Source organism: Panthera tigris, chromosome D3 (genome assembly GCF_018350195.1).
Source record: "Panthera tigris isolate Pti1 chromosome D3, P.tigris_Pti1_mat1.1, whole genome shotgun sequence".
In the NCBI taxonomy this organism is placed as follows: Eukaryota; Metazoa; Chordata; class Mammalia; order Carnivora; family Felidae; genus Panthera; species Panthera tigris.
The window spans coordinates 26,312,697-26,333,421 of record NC_056671.1 but is presented as its reverse complement, the minus strand read 5'-3'; the positions used below and the strand labels follow the sequence as shown (position 1 = coordinate 26,333,421).

General features: G+C 49.8%; 1 protein-coding gene across 1 annotated transcript in view; it reads left to right on the top strand.

The window, feature by feature from the left end:
- The window catches only part of SEZ6L (seizure related 6 homolog like), a 71,211-nt gene that overhangs the window by 27,131 nt on the left and 23,355 nt on the right, over positions 1–20,725 (top strand). The window contains exon 12 of the mRNA XM_042961552.1: positions 15,216–15,412. Coding sequence (XP_042817486.1) covers positions 15,216–15,412 — 197 coding nt within the window. The remainder of the gene's footprint in view (positions 1–15,215; positions 15,413–20,725) is intronic.

Genomic DNA, 20,725 nt, shown 5'->3' with positions numbered 1-20,725 from the left:
CTCTGTGCAGAAAGAGTGAGATGCAAGCAGGATCCTGAAGAGTGTCAATTGGCCAAGCTGGAATGGGGGACGGGCACCCCAGGAGGGGTCCTTGTGAGCATGGGGGGCTCAGGCAGTGAAAGCAGGGACCGTTAGACAGCAAACGGACGCCCCGAATTGCAGCGTTAATTAGAACCATCCGTCTTGCATTATTGGTGTTAGAGACGGGAAGGAGGGTGTGTTATTATCTTAAAACGAGTCAGGAACCCCCAGGCTAAACCCCCTTCATACCCCAAATGCCTATTCCCAAACCCATCATGTACCTCTCAGCTCCGTCAGCTTACCTAAAACACAACGGAACACGAGCCCTTTAAAACATTAAGGATTTCTGAAATCAGTCTCTCTCTCTCTGTGTCTCTCTCTCTCTCTCCCTCTCCCTCCCCCTCTCCGTAAAGCATAGAAAGGAGAACTAAAAAACTAAGGAATTATTGGTGAAGGCATCATAGAATAGAAGAGCTGGGAGGGGCCCAGAGACAGGAAGTAATTTGCCTAGCATCACACAGCAAGTCAGAGTTAGGACCAGAAAAACAGCCTAAGCTGTAGATGCTGAGCACAGAGGTCACAATCTTGAAAACGCCACATGATAGGGAGACGCAAAAGCTTCTAGAGTCAAAAAGAGCTACGTTTAGGGGCGCCTGGGTGGCTCAGTGGGTTGAATGGCCGACTCTTGATTTCGGTTCAGGTTCATGAACCCAGGGTCATGGGATCAAGCCCTGAGTCAGGCTCCGTGCTGAACGTGGAGACAGCTTAAGATTCTCTCTTTCTCCCTCTGCCCCTCTCCCCCATTTGCACGTCTCTCTCTCTCTCACTCTCTAAAAAAAATAAATAAAAATAAAAAGAGCTACATTTAAATCCTGGCCCTGCCACCCCAGTAGCTCAGTGGCCTCGGGCAGGCCTCACAATGGGATACTTTGTTCACTTTATCCCCAGTGCCTGGCACAAAGCAAACGCTCAATAAATATCTGTTGAATAAAAGAGAGAAGTGGTAAGTGTGTGAGTTAATTAAATAACATGTGTATTCTTAGTAAAGTTTCTCACATAGAGTAAGCAAATAACCACAGCTGACATCATTTTCACCCCTTACTATGTGCCAGATTTTATGCTAAATACTTGACATGCCTTATTTCATTGATGACGACACCATCATAAAGGATGTCTTACATTCATTGAGCACTTGCTGTCTGCCAGTCGCTGAGTGCTTTCCCCAAACTACATCATGTAAGCCTTACCAGGACACCTATGTGATGTCACAGTGGCACTCCCCTTTTACAGATAGGGAAACTGAGGCTGAGAGAGATGAAGTCACTTGAGGACACAGCTGGGGAGGGGCCGAGTTAGGACTCGAACTCAGGCCTCCTGGGCCAAGGCCAATGTTATAACCACACCATAAGTAGTCGTGAGGTGCTCCGCAAGGGAGAATTCCCTGACCCCATCTTACAGAGGAAGAAATTCAGGCTCAGAGAGATGTCTCCCCTCCCCGCCCCCCTCTGTTTCGTGGCATCTTTTGCAAATGTACACATACATATGGAAGGAAACAATTTCAGCCAGGCTCCGGCTTGCCTTCTCTGACTCTGCTCTGGAGCCCAACCCCAAATCCCTCCCTGTTTATGGGGCCTCAACACAGCTCTCTAACCAGGAAATAAAAGGACCTAATAACAAAGCCCAGTAACCATATGATTGATAGCCGTGGAATATTTCTCTTCAGCTACTGCCAACCTGTTCTGTGCTAAGTTAATTCCAGACCCTAAAAATTAAGTACCTTGTCCAGAGGCACTACAGTTCTTTAAACAGGGATATAGCTGCTTTGGGCTGTAAGAATTCAGTTTGAGGTCCAGGCAACAAGGAAGAGCCAACAGTCAAGGGCAGCATTGATGCCAGGAGCACAGATTTCCAGCGGAAATCATGGAAGAAATGGCCACAGTAGAAATAAAAACCTTCCAATCCATTAGTGGAGGGAGATGGGATTTCCCCAGAGCCGAAAGTTGTAAGGAATCCAAGAAATCACGGCAAAATTCAGGGAGCCCAAATCCCATCCTGTTGTGGATGAGGAAACTGGGGGCCCAGAGACAGGAAGAGACTGTCTCAAGATGACTCTGTCAGTCAGCTCCTGCTGCATAACAAATGAGCCCAAACTCAGCAGCATAAAACAGAAAGCTTGTATCATTTCTTTCGAGTCTGCCAGTCAGCAAGGCAGTTCTTCTGGTCTCCGCCAGCTCACATGTGCCCCTCTGGGCAGCTATGTGTTGGGTAGGTAGCTCTGCAGATTGTGACTGGTCTTTTTTTTTGGGGGGGGGGGGAGTGGCCATCAGACAGTCTGGGCTGGCCCGGCCCAGGATGGCTCTTCTGCCCCGCCTGTCTCTCTTCCTCCAACAGCTAGCTCGAGCTTCTTCCCATCGTGACTCGCCAGGGTTCCAGGACGATGAGAAGAAGCATCCAAGGCCTCTTGAGCCTACACTAGAAATTGGCACAGCGGCATCATCTTCCGTGTCCCGTAACAAGCCACAGAGCAGGGCCGGCCCGCATTCAAAGGGTGGAGACCCAGACTCCTCCTGATGGCAGGTGCTTCAAAGCCTCCCTGCAAGGATCACGGACGCAGAGAGGGGCAGAGCTTTGAAATCATGTTTGCGCTCAAGCTACCTCAGCCAGGGAAGAGTGAGGGTCAGAAGCCGGGTCTCCCGGTTCCCCACTTTACCAAAGGAATCCGAGGCTCAGAGAGGTGAAGAACTTGCCTACCATCCCACAGCTAGGAAGTGAAGGAGACGAGATTTGTGCTTAGCACTTGGTCCCTGGAATTTCGAAGGCCTGGGGAACGTTTCCCTCTCCATACAATGCCTCCAACACGCGGGAGAGAGCAAAAGGCCTTGGCTTGTGCTGGCAAGTCTCGGGTTCAGCTCCCAGCTCGTCCACCTATGGGCTGTGCGACCTTGGATGAGTCACTTCACTTTCCGGAATGTCAATTGCCTCTCTTTAAAATGAGGAGAATAATGGTGCCCGCTTCGTAGAGTCTGAGAGAATGAAGCATTAGGCAAGGACCTGGTACGTTACCTACACTCAGTAATTTAATTGGCAGCTGTGAGCTGTGATGATGATGCTGTTGTTAATTCCTCCTCTGGCATGTGCACACACTGAGTTCCATTTTACACATGCACACGCACGCACGCACGCACGCACTCACAAGGGTTGATTGCCCCCGAGCTTGGCATTTGGCATGACAGCTAGGAATCAGGAGGGTTCTTGCAGAAGTGCTACCCAGGCATCCACCTGACGGATTACTCCCCCCTCCTGCAATGTGCAAGGGGCTGTCGTGGCCAGTGGTAACAGGCCAGCACGAGCTCCAGGGTAAATCTTCTGCCGGCACTTGCCCCTTTCCTGCTCCTCAGCCCCTCCACGCTCTTCCCAGCCTTGGTGAAGACCCGCCGCCTGCCTTGAGCTGGGACGTCACCTGGCTAGTGCACACCTTGGAGCTCGAGCCCTTCGGATGCGATTAGATTTGACATCCTAGGGAGACGCGGCTGCTTGTTTCATGAATCCCTGACATGCAGTGGCCTCACTCACTTATTATTCAGGGGTGTTTCCTGAGGGCCCGCCATGTGGCTGGCATCGCATCAGACTCCCCCGGATCAAGCCCTGACCGCGAGCCAGACTCTCTGCGTGCCCAGTACCTCTGTCAATTTACCTAATCCTCAGAGCAACCAAGGAGTCCACACGATGACGTCCCCCATGTCACAGATGGAGACACAGATGCTCAGAGGGGCCCGGTGGCTCACCAGCTGGACGTAGGGGTGCCGGGGTTCGGACCTGGCCGTGTGACACTGAGCTCATGGCCCGCACCGCCTCCCAGCCCTGCTCTGCGCAGTGGCACCGACGTGATCCTGACGGCAGCCAGACTCCCTTGAGAGTTCTGGGCAGGCCAGCGGCTGGGCAGGGCTGCGGTCCAGGCAGTGCGTGCTGGCCAGAGGCCCTGTCTGTGCTCCTCTGACGGCCATGACCTGGGGAAGCCCTGGGGCGCCCGCCTGGTGCCTCCCGGGAGAGCTCAGGGTGAGCCCTCGAGGTTCTGAACGGGTCATTTCTTCCTAGGGGACACTTCCCGGGGCAGAGCCCACGCTGCCAACCCGGCACTGGGCTTACAGGCAGTGTTTCGGCAGCTCAGATGAACCACACCAAGGCTTTACAAGTGATGCCTTCAATGTGTGTGTCAGGATGGGGTCAGCTCCTGCTGGGGACAGCTCTGAAACATCTTCCTCCAGCCATGCAGAGCCCAGGGCCCCCTCCTGCGCGTGTGTGTGCGCACGTGTGTGCAGATGGCCACCCTACACGTATACACATCTCTCTCTCTCTCTCTCTCTCACACACACACACACACACACACATATACCCCATATACACACACCCTGTACACACACACACACACACACACACACACATATACACATTGCCACCCCCCACACACAAATCCCAATCTGCCCTCAATTATGCTCTCTCAAGGTCAGCTTTTGCACCCTGACTTAGAGGTCCTAATGAAAGAGGCCTGAGAGCCCCCGAATTTTATGAATTTGGAGAAGCTCCTCCCCAGAAAGAGGAAGAGGTGTGGGCATCTCCACACAGGGAAGTGATGGAAAGGCCACAGGTCTGTGCGTGGTCACTCTTGGGTCCCAGAAACCCAGGCTTCACCAACCTATGTCTGAATCCTGGTATTCCCACGGTGATGCCTTCACTGCCGCTGAGTCAGGAAGTGGGGAAAATGTGGGGTCCGACCCTCTGAATAGGAGGAAAGCCTGAAGCCCGAGGAAATCATGGCCATTGCTAATTCATTGTTTTATGGTTCATGGATTTGGGGATTGTCATCTGGGGAAACTGAGGCCTGGGCTGGGCAAGAGACTTGTCCATAGCCCCAGAGCAGAGAAGTGGCCAAGGGGGTGGCCCCCTGTGCAATCTCATGACACCGGGTTTTGTTGCCACACCCCCTTACCACACTCCCCTCCTGCCTTTACAGGCTATGTCACTCATCATAAATATTTTTTAAGACAAAAGATGCCCTTTTAATTGAATTCCTGGCCCTAACTACCTTCTTTACAGCCACCCACAATATTATTCCTATTTTACAGGTGAGGACACTGAGGCTCAGAGAGGTTATGCCACTCTCTCAGGGTCACCCAGCTAGAAATCAGCACCTCTAGGATTCTCTTACCACTGCCTCTCAAGACAGAGCAAACTCACAGGATGGTTGAGGACTGACTTTTTCATAGACAAACCAAGCCAGGAGCTGCTGGGTTTTTCCCCGGTTCACAATGCTGGCTGTGAAATGTCTTGACATTGACCTTGACCAAGCTCTGCCCGCGGCATTCTGAGGTGGCTCAGTCCAGGGATGTGGAAATCAGAAGCAGCTCGGCCCATGGGTGGTCCCAGAGGACAGGCATGTGTAACCCAGGAGTCTCTTTCTTCCCGTTCTCTTTGGGTATGAGAGGGGAATTGGTGGAGAGGGGGACGGGGGCAGAAACCAGAGAAAGGAGGAAAGGCAGTGGAGAACAGAGACTGGGTGTCATCCCCTCTGAAACCACACGCAGAGTAGCGCCTTTGGGTCCTGGTACAGCCTCTTGGGGAGTTTGGAAGGGACACTGATCCGGGGGCCCACCCCTTGACATGTTGAGGGTCTCATTGGTCTGGGGTGCAGCCTAAGCATCATCGAGAGTGTTTAAATCTCCGCAGAGCTTTTCACGTGCAGCCGGGACTGAGACCCAGCAGCAGAGGGCTGGTTCCTGAGCCTGACATTGACAAGCACCTGGTGAATGTCTCGGGGAGAGAGGGAATAAGGAAAGGAAGCACAAACAAGGAAATTAGAAAACCACTCATTTTCATGCACTCCGGTGTCCTTTTAGGGGGCCAGAAAGATTGGTTTTCCGTGTCCTCCCTGGAGCTGACATGGTTTCTTGTGCCGTCTGCCATTTTATCAAATTTAATTGAAACCGAATGAGCACTGGGCCAAAGGGGCCTTCAGCAATTCCACGGTGCTGAGGGGTGTTTAACGGTGGCCGTGTGGCACACGGAGGCCTTGGGACCTGGGCCTTCCTGGACTCGGTTTCCTCCTCTATAAAATGGGATTCATGACATCGCTCTGTGGTGGAGGGGATCCCATGAGAAACAGACACAAGAGAACTCTGGAGAGGTCTTTTAAGAGAAATTCGAACACGCCTAAAACTGCATTTATGGGCGTTGGGTCCCTCTTTTTTCTCCCTTATTTAAATCCTATACTTTATTTCCTCACCATCTCTACTGGTCCACAGAGGTCCTGCCTCAATTGCAGCATAGTGTTTTCCTAAAGTCATGCAAACCCTCTAAGCCTCAGTTTGCCCATCTGGAAAATGGAGGAAAATTCACCATAATTCATGTAAACGACATTTGTCTCACCTGTGCCAAGCCCTGTGCTGGGCCCCAGGGACACTGGGGAGAGGTGGGTACTGTTCAGGGAAGCTTAGCCAGCCCGGTGTGGGAGATGAGAGAGGTTCTGCCTTCCAACCACACGGATTTGGAGGCTGGCTGCCCTATACGACCAGCTCTTTGAGCCTCCTTGCGCTTCTTCACCACCGGGTGCCTCAGTTTGCCCCCTCTGTGATATGGGTGAGGATAGTAGGTCTTCCAGGGTTCGTCCGAGGATAACATGTATGAAGTGCTCGGAAGAGCTCTGGGCATCAGGAGCCTTATGGAAACCTTGACTGGTTATCATATCGCTGTCAGTGCAGGATGGGGTCGGGAGCACAGAGGGATGTTGAGGAATTAGATGTTGTCGAGCAGAGAGGTGAGGGGAGGCCTTCCAAATAAAGGGACCAGCATGGGCTAAGGCAGGTCTAGGACCATCAAAGGGTCTGGTGTACAAAGATGTTTGAGACAGCAGAAGTGAGCTGTGGGCCCGACCGTGGACCCCCTGGGAGTCCAGGAAGGCTGAAAAACTGGACATTCTTGTGTGCGTTTAATGTCGCTTCTTCCACAGACCCGTTCTATTAACCAGCTACCTCTTATCTCCCCCCGCCCCACCTTAAACTGCATATAAATTGGCTTGCTTTTTCACTTGGCTTACCCTAAGCAAAATAATGTCCATGAAATTAGAAGTTTGATGCACAGACCGTATATTTATATATATTTTTTTCAAATCCACATTTAAATAAATACATAACCATTAGACATTTTCAACTACATTTGTCTAGCTCAAATCATCCTGCGAACGCCACCGGGGAAAGCCTTTTAAAATCTTTAAAAAAAAAAAAAAAAAAAGATTTCTAAGCGAGGGTCAGCCGTTTGTTTAAAAAGGAATAAAGGAAAGCAAGGTGGCTTGCTCATCATTGCTTTCTACAACCTCTGTGGAATATTAATGGCGGCAGCTCAACAGTTATAAAGCTCACCTACCACCTTCCCCCCACATCCGGGCCCCTGATTGGCTGAGGCAAGAATGGGCACCTGCTGCAGGGGAATGGGAATCTCCACCATGCTTAGGCGCACACCGCCCTCTGCTGGCCGAGAGAATTACCGCTCCAGAGAAAGGTATGCCAATCTGTGTCAGAACCAAACTCGTATTCCTCGCCGAAACCTCTCTGGCTCTCTAGACCCTAATGAAAGCAATAATGGGGGTCCCTTGAGCTGTTTTTATCCTTTCTGAAGAGGTAATACAGCCACATGATTCAACATCCAGAAGTACAAGAGTCTACTGTGGAAACAGCAAACAACCCCCTCCTCTGAGCCTGTCCCCAGAGGCAATCACGGTAATTGATTTCTTATGCGTCCTCCCCAGACTCTTTCTTAAAGATTCCTTTTTTTCATTTTTTTGACATTTATTCTTTTTTTTTTTTTTTTGAGAGACAGAGAGACAGAGTGTGAGCGGGGGAGGGGCAGAGAGAGAGGGAGACACAGAATCCGAAGCGGGCTCCAGGCTCTGAGCTGTTAGCACAGAGCCTGACACGAGACTTGAACCCACGAACTGAGATCATGACCTGAACCGAAGTCAGACACTTAACCAACTGAGCCTACCGAGGTGCCCCAAGATTTTATTTTTAAGTAATCTGTACACCCAACGTGGGGCTTGAACTCACGACCCAAGATCAAGAGACACATGCTCCACCGACTGAGCCAGCCAGGTGCCCAGTGTCTTTTTAAATATGCCCCCCCAAAAAAAACCTTAACAGAAATCTCCTATCTACCAAAATGAAGCCCCCCAGACTAAGTAGTCAGTTTAATGCTGGTTTATTACATACCCGATTATACACCATCAATAATGGCAACAAAATGAAGCAGATTTCATTGTTATCAAGAAATGTAAAATGCTTAGGAGATGGTCTTTTAAAACAAGGAGTTAGAGAGAAGAAATATTACCTTGGTAGGAAAAAAAAAGTTGAAATGATGGGTCTAATCAAATGACCTTTAGCAATGATGTCATAAGGACATAGGGCTCAGCAGGATGCCAGGGGCAGTGCGACGGGGCTTTTCCTCACCCTGCAGATTTTGTTTGTAATGTTCTATTCACAAATTTCCTGATGCCAGACTGAAGCTAGTCACACTTTTTGGAGACACGTATATGTGGCTTTCATGGGACATCGTATAACATATGGTTCACGTCTCGGGCTTTGGCATCCAACAGACCCAGGTTAGGGCCCCGGGTCTGACTCTTATGTGAGCCTCAGTTTCCTCATCTGTTAAAACAGGGATGGTCCTAGGTGTTAGCGTGTGGAGTTCTTGTTTGAGTGCTTGAGCGTTGTTTGAAAGCTAAATGAGGGTCTTGGGAGACCTTTACTCAGATATCTGGCCCATGAGGTAGCCCAAAAGGTAGTTTTGTTGGCTGAGTAGAGACTGGAACTGGACGACAAAAGTGGGGGCACTGGATAGCGTGCCCACAGATGACTGCTCCGACCCCGGAAGGGGCTACAGGATGTGCCTGGAGCAGGGTCAAGGTGGAGAGGAGAGGAAGCTACAACCCAGCAGGTCACGGCCACGGGCTGGCTTTGGAGTGTCTCATCAGGCAGTGCAGGGGTGGTGCAGGGTTTGATTCTGGCAACCAGCATATCAAAGAAGAATGGGGGGTGTTGGCAACTTCTACAGCTCAGTGGCATTGGGTACCTTCACACTGTCGTGCAACCAACCCCTGCGTCTAATTTTAAAGCACTTTTCATCCTCCCCAAACGGACTGTGTACCTGTTCACCCAGCCGTCTCCATTTGTCCCCAACCCTTCCTCCCAGCCTCCCTTCCTCCCTTCCTCCCAGCAGCCTGACCCCCAAGCTGCTTTCTGTGTCTACAGCTTTACCTATTCTGGGTATTTCTTATCAAAGGCATCATACGCTGTGTGGCCTCTCGAGACTGGATTCTTTGACTCTGCAGAAAGTCTTTAAGGTTCATCCATGATGGAGCATGCATCCATGCTTTATTCCTCCTTATGGCTGGATGGCATTCCATTGTAGGGATACACTGCGTTTTGCTTCTCCATTCATCCGTTCAGTGAAGGAGCCAGATTTATGTTTCAGAAGGATTCATCTGGCTGCCGAGGAGAGAGACTGGGGCCAGGCAAGGAGGTGCTTCCCTACAGTCCAACTGAAGGGGGATGGAGAAAAATTAAAGACAGGGGCAGAAGGAGACACAGGAGCGGGGGTCTCCTGGTTGGAACTCCACGAGAGCCTGGCCCTTTGGCCCCAGAGAGGGACTGGAGGAGACGGGGACTGTCCCTGTGGCATCCTCCCTGCAGAGGACCTGCCTACACCCAATTCCAGTCCCCTCAAACCCACCTGCCTGCCAGCATCTATCCATCCCATGTCTGTTCTGGAGTCAAACCGACATCCTGATTTCTCAGCACCTCCCTGGATTGTTATCTGGCCGATGTCTCACTGGAGTCCTCGGTGGAAGGCCCCTGCTGTGCCCCATGGCCAGTCTCTTGGCTGTTAATTCTGCATTTTTGTCTCGGTTGCTGAGGACAGTCCAGTGGTGGGGACCTTGGATGCCCTCCGTGTATTAAATATAGCCGGACGGGCAAGCGAAACGCAGGCTTGTCTTCTGAGGTGGGCGGAGGAGAAATTCCTGGCATTTGCATATCCGTGGAACCAGCCTATGAAGAAGGTGGATCCAGAAGGATAAGGCAGAGAGTAACCTTACTCTTTCACTGCCCCATCATTCATGGTCTGTTTTCTTTTTTTTTTTTTTTTTTTTTCTTTTTTTGTACTTCTTAGGGGGAAAGCTTAGTTTTTACAGGTCTTCTGGTCATAACAAGTGTGGCTCAGTCTACTAACCATAAAGCCCTAAACATCATTCATTTTCAAACTCCCTGCGCCCTCCACAGGGCTCCTTAGGCTGGGAATTCTGCAGTAGGGAGGGCCTGGGGGAACTGCTTCCTACTCCCAAAAAAGCCTGATCGGACAGCACGGTCACATCACGGAAGATACAGAATGCTGGGCTTTTTCTCTGTCATGGGGAACTTGATGGGGGCAACGTCTCTTGAGTCTGGCTGCTCTTGGCTTTCCCTTTGGATGGATCCCATCCCCTTTCAGGATGGGGGACACTTTTAAGGAGACCCACAGTGGCTCCTATCTTCAGGGTCCACATCTGGACCCAGGAAATATGATTCCTCTCCCTACTTCATTAGTGATGGGGAGCTCACTCCCAACACCTCCTTTCCCCTCTTGTCTCTCTCTGCCCCCAAGGCAGGCAGGCAGCTCCAGTCTGACTGAGAGTCCTTACTCTCCTCTTGATGAACATCAAATGCAGTCACTGGTCCCCAAGCCCCAAAGGCACCTGCCAAGCCACCAAGTGTCCTTGAAGCCCTCCTCACCAGGCTTAAGGTGAAGATGAAACACTTTCTCCCCTCCCCTAGTCCCCCCTCCCGAGTGACACTCGCTGAGTAGGTCCTTCTTGCAAGCCTCTTTAGCAGCCCAATAAATGCTTCGCCTTCTATAAGCTAGAGAGGGGGAAGGGCGCAGATCGGAAGGGATGCATTGATGGCAGTAGCAGGTGCCATGGATACCCTGTCTGAGTCCTACAGCACTTGACACGGTGTACCTACCGTAGCTTCCTACTGCAAGCCCCTCATGGGCAGGCCAGAAGTGCTGGGGGTTGGTACACTTAAGAGCAACCCTCAGCCAATGAGGGATCAGGGTTGGAGGATGAATTCCCAGTTCCCTCTCCCCCGAGGTATGTTCTACACCATTGTTGACTGTTCCTGCGGGACTGAGCCCAGGGCCCACAGTGGAACTCCCCCGTCGATGACTATATATTAGCTCCTCCGCTTCCTCCCGCCTCACCACCTCACCAGTGCTGCCTGGGGTGGCCTCCCAGACCAGCCTGACTCCAGGAGACATTCGTCTTTGCTCAGCTCTGCTTCCGGAGGACCCAGTTTCAGTCAATAGTGCTTTCAAAAGTAGGAATACTCGGAACCTATTTGCTTATTCTTAGCTCAGGGGACTTCTGCTGGAATCCCAGGACAATAGAAGTTGCAGTCAATAGTCTGTTGCCCACTGTTTACAGCATGCGTTCACATAAGTCAGTGTTTCTCTGCCTTAGCGCTGTTGACATTTTGAACCAAATGGTTCTGTGTTGTGGAAGGCTGTCTTGTGCAGTGTAGGATGTTTAGCGGTATCCCTGTCATTGACTCCCCAGTGACAGCCCCTAGTTGGGACAACCAGGTCTCTAAACATTGCTAACTGCCTCCTGGGGAACAAAACTACCCATAGTTGAGAACCACTGATGGAAGTCATCTGCTGTAAACAGCAATCTAAAGAGAGCATGATCATGATTATGGTGACAATGATGGTGGTGATGATAATGGCAATGGCGGTGATGATGATGGTGGTAATGATGGTGATGATGATGATGGTGGTGATGGTGATGATGGTGGTGATGATGATGATTATGGTGGTGATGCTGGTGGTGATGATGATGGTGGTGATGATAATGGCAATGGTAATGGTGATGGTGGTGATGGTGGTGATGGTGGTGATGGTGGTGATGGTGGTGGTGATGATGGTGGTGAGGTTGATGGTGGTGATGATGGTGGTGATGATGATGGTGGTGATGATGGTGATGATGGTGATGGTGATGATGATGATGATGGTGGTGATGATGATGGTGGTAATAATGGTGATGATGGTGATGGTGATGATGGTGATGATGATGATGGTGGTGATGCTGGTGGTGATGATGATGGTGGTGATGATAATGGCAATGGTAATGGTGATGGTGGTGATGGTGGTGCTGGTGGTGATGGTGCTGGTGATGATGGTGGTGAGGTTGATGGTGGTGATGGTGGTGATGATGATGGTGATGATGATGGTGGTGATGGTGGTGGTGATGATGATGATGATGGTGGGTGATGGTGGTGGTGATTATGGTGATGATGGTGGTGATGATGGTGATGATGATGATGGTGGTGATGCTGGTGGTGGTGATGATGGTGGTGATGATAATGGCAATGGTAATGGTGATGGTGGTGATGGTGGTGGTGATGATGGTGGTGATGGTGGTGGTGATGATGATGGTGGTGGTGATGATGGTGATGATGATGGTGGTGGTGATGGTGGTGGTAATGATGATGATGGTGGTGATGCTGGTGGTGATGATGATGGTGGTGATGATAATGGCAATGGTAATGGTGATGGTGGTGATGGTGGTGGTGATGATGGTGGTGATGATGATGATGGTGATGATGATGGTGGTGGTGATGATGTTGGTGATGATGATGATGATGGTGATGATGATGGTGGTGGTGATGATGTTGGTGATGATGATGATGATGGTGATGATGATGGTGGTGGTGATGATGGTGGTGATGATAATGGCAATGGTAATGGTGATGGTGGTGATGGTGGTGATGGTGGTGGTGATGATGGTGGTGAGGTTGATGGCGGTGATGTTCATAATGACAGAACATTCCAATGACTTGACCAGACTTGCTCAGGTGCTGTCAGTGGATTTAGAATTTGATCCCAGATTTTCAGCATGCCTTATCTCACTCCAAAAGCCCATGACATAGACCAGAAATATTAAGCCCAGTTCACAGACAAGGAACATCAGAAAAACCACATGCCCTCCGTGCAAGTATCAGAGCCAGGAATCAAACCAAAGCCTTCTGATTTCCAAGGCAGCGTGCTCTTTCCAGCGCACCACCGCTTCCTGCTTTACAAAGGACAAAGAGCGATGCTAGGATTTTCAAATGAAAGCTATTTGCATCCTTGGAGATGCTTCCACTGCATTTAGATCATTGAAATGAATGATAGAGTAAAGGCAAGTTGCAGACTCTCTGGAACCCACTGTTACCAGCAGACCGGCTGCGAAGTCAGCTTTCGGAATAAATATTGGCGATCCACCATGTTTCCCACCAGCCTAATCCAGCCCCTTTCATGAATGATTGATGTTTTCATGGTTCTTAGAGTTAAGAGGCTCTTCCCTATCACAGGTCAAGAGCTGACATCAACCTCACTATTTCTGCTGTAAGATAGACTTTCTGGCAGGCTCTTTCATACCATAGCATATATTGAGCACCTACGATATGTGCAAGAGAAGGCGGCAACTCCGGAATTTCAGTACAATAGGGGTTGGAGGCTGGATAGCCTTAGCTGGAAACTGGCAGAGGGTATGATGAGTCTATGGCTCTGTCTTGAAGCCACACATGCAAAGCAAGTGGACAGCTTTTATTAGGAAAGTGGTGCCACGGAAGCCGATGGAGGTTATGGGGACAGTTAAAAACGTCCCTAAATCAGCCCTTGGGCAAGTTTGCCTGAGAAATGTGAGAGATGCCGGGGAATAAAATACACCCCCTGCCCTCTGTGAACACCACTTCCACAGTGTTCCTTGTGCTTCTGTCGTTTTTGTTCCTTCTCCTGGAAGCACCACCATGGGTGGTTTCCACCCTCCTCCACCCTCCCTGACCACCCCTGCCCATGGGCACTGGATGAAGCTGTCACAAGGGATGGCTATTGTCACTCCTGCATGAGTTCCAGGAACTTTGCTCAGGGCCACTTCCTGGAATGCATCTCCTCAGGCAGTGTGTAGCTGCTTTTATCCCAAGCAAGATGACATCCAGACACATAAACTTGGCTCCTTAAGCCCTTCAGGGTCTGGATCCTACAGCCCTCCAGCCTTCTGTGTCCTTATAGCCCTCCAGTCTTTCTTGAGCATCCACAGGAAGCATCACCTCTTCCAGGGAGGCCGCCATGATGCCCCCAGTTTCCTCTCTCTGCACGTGCGTTGATTGTAACTGCTACCACAAAGCCTGGTTTCCTTCCTAGTCTGAATATACCACCCCTCTGTGGTTCTTGTGAGCACAGCTTGGCATCTAGTAGGTGTTCAAAAATATTAGAGAGAGAGACACAAGAAGAGGGTAAAGATGTAAAAGGGAAGGGAAGAAGGAGAATAGAAGGGAAGAGGCATAAGTTAATAGCTGTCTCCAGCCAACACTGAATTATCTGGCATTCTTTCAATCAGAGATCAATTTTATCTGGCACACCTAACATAACACATGTTTCTCTGGCACATTGAAGTGCTTTCTGGATTATTAACTGTCCATTGCAGTCCTGATATTTAGTGTCAAGGTGCTTTCTTTCATTCACGTCTTTGACAATGTGTCATCCTTTCCTGTTATGAATATTGACAGCAGGTTTGAGTACATTTCATGAGTAAGGTGCCCCCATCCCACCCTCTGCCCCATCCCCTACACATAATAGATACCTGGCTTTGATTTTGAGGACTTTGCCACATGATGAATGGAAGGATCATTTCACCTGACATGAAAATGCAGGTTCTAATTAGCAAGCAGGCAGCTTGCTCTGCATCAAAGGATGAAAGGCCCGTATCGCACCCCCAGCATGTAGCCCAGTGCCCGGCCCTTAGCGTCACCAGCATTGGAGGCAATTTTACCGACAATGCAGTGTGCGACTGTGCAAAGACCTCCTTGCAGGAAAGACCATCTCCTGCGTGAGTCTTCAAAATCCCAGTCCCTCCCCAAACCCAGGCACCGTGTGTGCTCGTGGGAAGGATCAGCGTGCCCCGGTCACATCTGTGATCCATGCCTCCCTCCCCCCAGGTTCCTAGCCTAGCACCTGCTACCTAGGATGCCTCGGGAACATGTGTGTTGCCTGAAAAACTAAATCAAAGGCTTGTCATACTCCCGTGATTGTGTTTCACGAGACCTCTCCTCTTCTCTCTGTCCCGCCCCAAGCCTGAACCTGAGCAACAGCGACATCCTGACTATCTATGACGGCGATGAGGTCATGCCTCACATCTTGGGGCAGTACCTTGGGAACAGCGGCCCCCAGAAGCTGTACTCGTCCACGCCAGACCTAACCATCCAGTTCCACTCAGACCCTGCCGGCCTCATCTTTGGGAAGGGCCAGGGATTCATCATGAACTACATAGGTAAGTGTCTCCTCCCGTCAATTTGTGTATGTGCGTGCGTGTGTGTGTGTGTGTGTGTGTGTTTAGATGATTTCTTCTAGATGAGTCTTTGTGGGGGTTTTGTGCTATATTGGCACAGTAAATGTATGTAGTTTTTAAGCATTTGGACTCTCTGGTTGGAAGGACCAGGTTTTGAGTTTTAGTGCTGCTATCAGTGGCTGTGGGATCTTGGGCAAGTCGCTTGGCCTCTCTGAGCCTTTTTGTCATCTGTAAAATGGAAAAACTGATAGCTGCTCCAGAGGCTCCATACCAGGACTCAGTAGATAATGCCTCATGACTTTCAGAGTCACAGTGTTCCCCTGGCAGTCAGCTGGGATTTTATATCATCAGCAAACTCTCCTGTGTTTGTGACTTCTCAAAGCCCTGTCTCCATCAGCTTGCCTGACCTGAAGCTTGGCTCTTCCTAAGGTCTCTTCTTCCCCTGCAGCCCCACTGAATGCAGAAGGCACTTGCCCTCCACCTCCAGTCCCGCGGGACATAAGAGAGGCAAGAGGAGTCTTCCTTGATCTTCAATGCGGCTTCCAAACCATTTCTGTCCCCTTCGTGTCCAAAACAAACAAACAAAATCCAAAAAACACCTGCTGTGAAGTTCAGGATAAGTTCACGCTTGACCATCCGACACTCTCTTCTTACTGTTTCTTCCATCCACAGCCTTCCCTCCGCATCCCCCACTTATGAACCCCCCTTCTTCATTGCTGGCAGTCACCCTTCTCTGCTCAACCTCTGAATGCTGGAGGGTCCCAACTCCGTCCTGAGTCCTGTCCTCTGTCTAGACTCACCCATGTGCCCTGTCGTCCAGTCCCATGGTTGCAAGCAATACTTCTCTGTGTTCCATTGGCCCCTAATTCATACCGTCAACCTTGACCTCTCCCGTGAACTATCTACTCAACTCCCTGCTAACTACCCTTCTGCATGTGTAACCGGCATCTCAGATTTAACATGACCCATACAGAACTCTTTCCATCCATACCTCCACCCCTACCACCACCCAGGAGTTTCCGCTGCTGCTCCTGTCCCTCTGCCCATCCCAGGAGATGGAACCACAGCTGTCCCAGTGTCTCGCACACCTGAGGCTCACCCACAGGCTTCCTGAATCCCCACTCTTAGTGTTTCTCTGCACCTGATCTTCTTGGCAATAGCAGAGAACTTGGGAGACACCAGGGGGTACTCAAGACCTAACCTCTTTTGGCATCCAAGATGGTGGGTGGTTGTGCCCTGAGGATTTCAATGAGCAAGATGCAGCCAGCAATCGGAAAACTCACTTGTGTCACCTAGGAGCTAGGTGGACACCTCGATTTCCCATATGGAAAAGGGGGATAAAGGAGCTCTCATTCTTCCAGTCTCCGCACTACCATGCCCACCACCAAAGACCCTCTAGCTTGATCCAGATTCCGTGTCTTTGGTTCCCTCTTCCCTTTGGCTCGAAGATTTGCCCGTCCATCCTAATATAAAGCGTCTGCTGTGTACCACCTCTTGCCTCTAAAATACAAGCCCCTCCCTTGACCATTGGCTGCCTCAAAGAGCCGCATGCATGTGAAAACAAGTCCCTGGCTTTTTTGGTTTCTTCGTTTCTGGCTGGTAGACATTTCTCATCCCTTCCCGCTCTGCTACTCTCAGAGAGGCAGACACAAGTGTTGATCTTCTCTTTTATCTTTCTCTGGGGCCTTTTCTTCCCTTGATTGTACTGCTAAGTATTTTCAGAGTGTTACTGCTGCCACTTTCCATGGGCTCTCCATTTTTTACTGGGGCGAGGGGGAAGCTGGGCATAGCAGAACAGCTCTTGCTGGCTATCTAGGCGAGGTGCCCTCCAGAGTCAGCTGCCTTTGGAAGGAGAGTTTCTGGTGGCTTGGCTTCAGTCTCTCTCCTTAGCCCTCTCTTCTCCTCCTGCCCACCCCTCCGCCTCCCAGTTGGAAGATGAGGTCATGGTTTTGCTCATTTGTCCCCTCTGGTGCCTGAGTCAGCCTTCCAAAACTGCATTCAGCCTGGTGGCGGAAATCTGACCCTGTGCAAGGCTGCTCAAGGTTAACCCGGAAGTCTGGCCAATGTTCACTTTGGCACTATCTTGAAGAGGAGGTGTTCCTATTTATTGAAGCTGAAACTTTAGATTTGCGTGACGACTTGCACTTGGCAGGCACTCTTACATACATTATTTTATTTCATTATCTCCATTTTCCAGAGAGTTTGGTTCCCAAGAGTCTCTCCATATGTGCCAGGCCCTGCACTAGGCTCCAGGACCCAAGGATGCATAGACAGCTCTCCCTGCCTTTCTTTCTCTGGCTGGCGAAAGTGGGGGAGGCGGTCCCGTTAACAATGTCAGGATCACATGCTGCCTCCGTGGGAGAGGCCAGTGGGGTTTTAGGGACACAGAGCCTGGCTAATGTGGGTAACACAAAAAGAGAACAGTTGTGCTCTTCTTTCTGTTAAAGAAACACACGCTCGATTTCACAGGGAAGGCAGGTGGGCTTCTGCATTTAATCCTGATGCTGTCAATTGCTTGTGACTATCTGTGTTGAAGATCATGTTGAAAAGAACTCCAAGGAGGCCACGCCTGAAGTCAGTGGGAGAAGAATGACATGATCGCCCAATGCCGTCTGCTATGGCATGGGGGAGGTCGTTGCTATCCTGGGTTTAACTAGGCATAGATGCAATTCTCATTGCACTGAAAGGTCACATGGAAGGGTCAGGGGTTTCCACGGTCATCTAGAGATTTCTGAAGCCCCTAGACTGATCTCTAGGCCAATACCCACCTCTGCAATGCGGCCAAGGCTAATCTGCTAAGACTGCTGCAGAACCTTCTACAGAAACACACGGGGCTTACATGATTCTGATCTCCCATAATTCAGCTTTGCCCAGACAGGAGCAAAGAACCGTTCTCCTCACTGTTTCTTGTGCTTTGCTGGTGTCTGTGGCCAAAGTGCCTGGAGGCAAGGGAATAAAAAAGCAGAGATGGGTGAGTTTTTCAAAAAGATATTAGTCACTTGTGTGTTTATTCCTCCAATCCTAGGGCAATAAATACGCTCCATATTGTAGGTCAACTCCAATCAAATGACAGTAATTCCTGGGAGTCTGTGTTGAGGATTGGAGGTTTTGGTCTGACTCAAAGAAAGAGATTGTGATGATCGATTAGTGATGTCTGCCATGAGCATAAGACTGGTTAATGGAGGCATGTACTCAGTGCATTTGAGTATTTTCTTTTGCCCAAAACTTGGACCATGATGCTGCTCTTGACCATGAGCCTAGGACCATGACTTCAGATCCTCATATTCCTAGTGCCTGGCATATAGTAAGTGCTCACAAAATCTTAGTCAAACAAATCAATAAAACCATACAAAATTCATCTTAGTGAGGTGCTGGGGTGGCTCAGTCAGTTAAGCATCTGACTCTTGATTTCCACTCAGGTCATGACCCCTTGGTTGTGGAATTGAACCCCACATTGGGCTCCATGCTGAGCATGGAACCTGCTTAAGATTCTCTCTCTTACTCTCTCTCCCTCTGCCCTTCTCTCCCACTCGTGCGCTCTCTAAAATTAAAAAAAAAATTTAAACTCATCTTAGTGTCATATCCTGCACATTATTTAGTTTTCACATTGCCTTAAATGATAGACAAGGTCATAATTCTTTTTTCAAGTTCATTTATTTTGAGTATGAGAGAAAGAGAGAGAGAGAGCGTGTATGCAAATGTGAGCAGGAGAGGGAGAGAGAAACAGGGAAAGAGAATCCCAAGCAGGATCCACTTAACCAACTGAGCCACCCAGGCACCCCCAGGGTCATAATTCTTGATCTCAACTCTATGATTGAGGACAGTGAGGTTCAGAGATGTTTATCAACATAACTGGAATCACACAGCTTCTAAAAGAAGGACAGACCCGAAGGGAGGTCCTCCAACTCCTAGGCCAGCTTTCTCATTCTTAACAAAGTTAAGGGCCCATAAGGCTGGAACCTCCATCTGGGGTGCTGGGTAAATGTGCAAATTCTTGAATCAGGGTCTCCGGGGGTGGAGTCTAGTAACCAAAGAACAGGAAGGCTATGTGACTTAGCCAAGGCCAGCTAATTAGTGAACGTTGGGGCCAAGATCTGAGTCATGGCGGCTCCAACTTGATAATCAAGAATGTGAGCACTGCAAAGGAGACGGTGGGTCTCACAGGAGCGTGTAGCCATGCTGGCTCGGACTGAAAAGTCAGACAAGCAAACCTTTCTCCGCCTCCGAGCACTTGGCACAGGCAAACCATATATCCAGTATCTGCCCCCGTTTCTCCCCTTTCATCCATAGCTTGAACATTTGCAGCTGTGTCCTAAATCCCGGGCTTGGCTGATTTTTCAAAGGCCTAAATATAGAGGCTCCTGTTCCCCACGAAGCAACTCCAGGAGCCATTTCCCTCTCCCCTTCTTCTGGCAGACACCCGTGAGATCTCTGTTCCCCAAATAAAGTCATGATGAAATCCCAGGAAAAGCCATCGCTTTTTTCTCAGAATGACTTTCCTACGGACAGCGAAGGTACACTCTGCTTTCCGCAAAAGCACATGAGAGCTGCGGATTCATTGCACAGCATCATTAGCTCACTTCTCAAAAATCTGTGCAGTGGGCACTTGGAAGCAAGGTCAGGCTTTGGGTTGCTGGCTCAGTAACGAGGATTTGCCGAAGGAAAGCGGGATTATTCCAAGGGAAGACTCTATGGTAATGAGCTGGGGGTAGCATATTTTGGGAGTGCACTTAACGTTCGCTGATGGTTTGCAACATGATTGGAAGAATGCACCAATAATTATTTTTATTTCCACAGCTGAGTGTTTCTCTTAATCCATATTGCAAAACTATATATCACAAATCCATCAGACCCATGTACTTACAGACCGTCTTAGGATGAGGCTGGGAGTGTTAGCTACCATTGCTGTGTTAACAAATTATCCCCACCCCCTAAAATTAGCAGTGCACATTTATGATCTCACAGTTTCTGTGGGCCCGGAATTCAGCAGTTCGTGCTGGGTGGTCCTGACTTGGGATTTCTCATGGGTTTGTACTCACGGTGTCAGCTGGGGTTGCACTCATTTGACCACTGGATTGGGGCTGGGAGCGCCATTTCCAATATGGCTGACTCATGCGGTTAGCAAGTCAATGCCCATTGTTGGTGGGAAGCCTTAGATTCTCTCCACATGGATCTCTAGAGAGGGCTGCCCCAGCATCCTCACAACGTGGCAGTTGCTTTCTCCAAAGAGCAAGGGGAGAGCCTCTCAACATCTTTGATGATCTAGGTGCCGGAATCACACATTATCACTTCTAC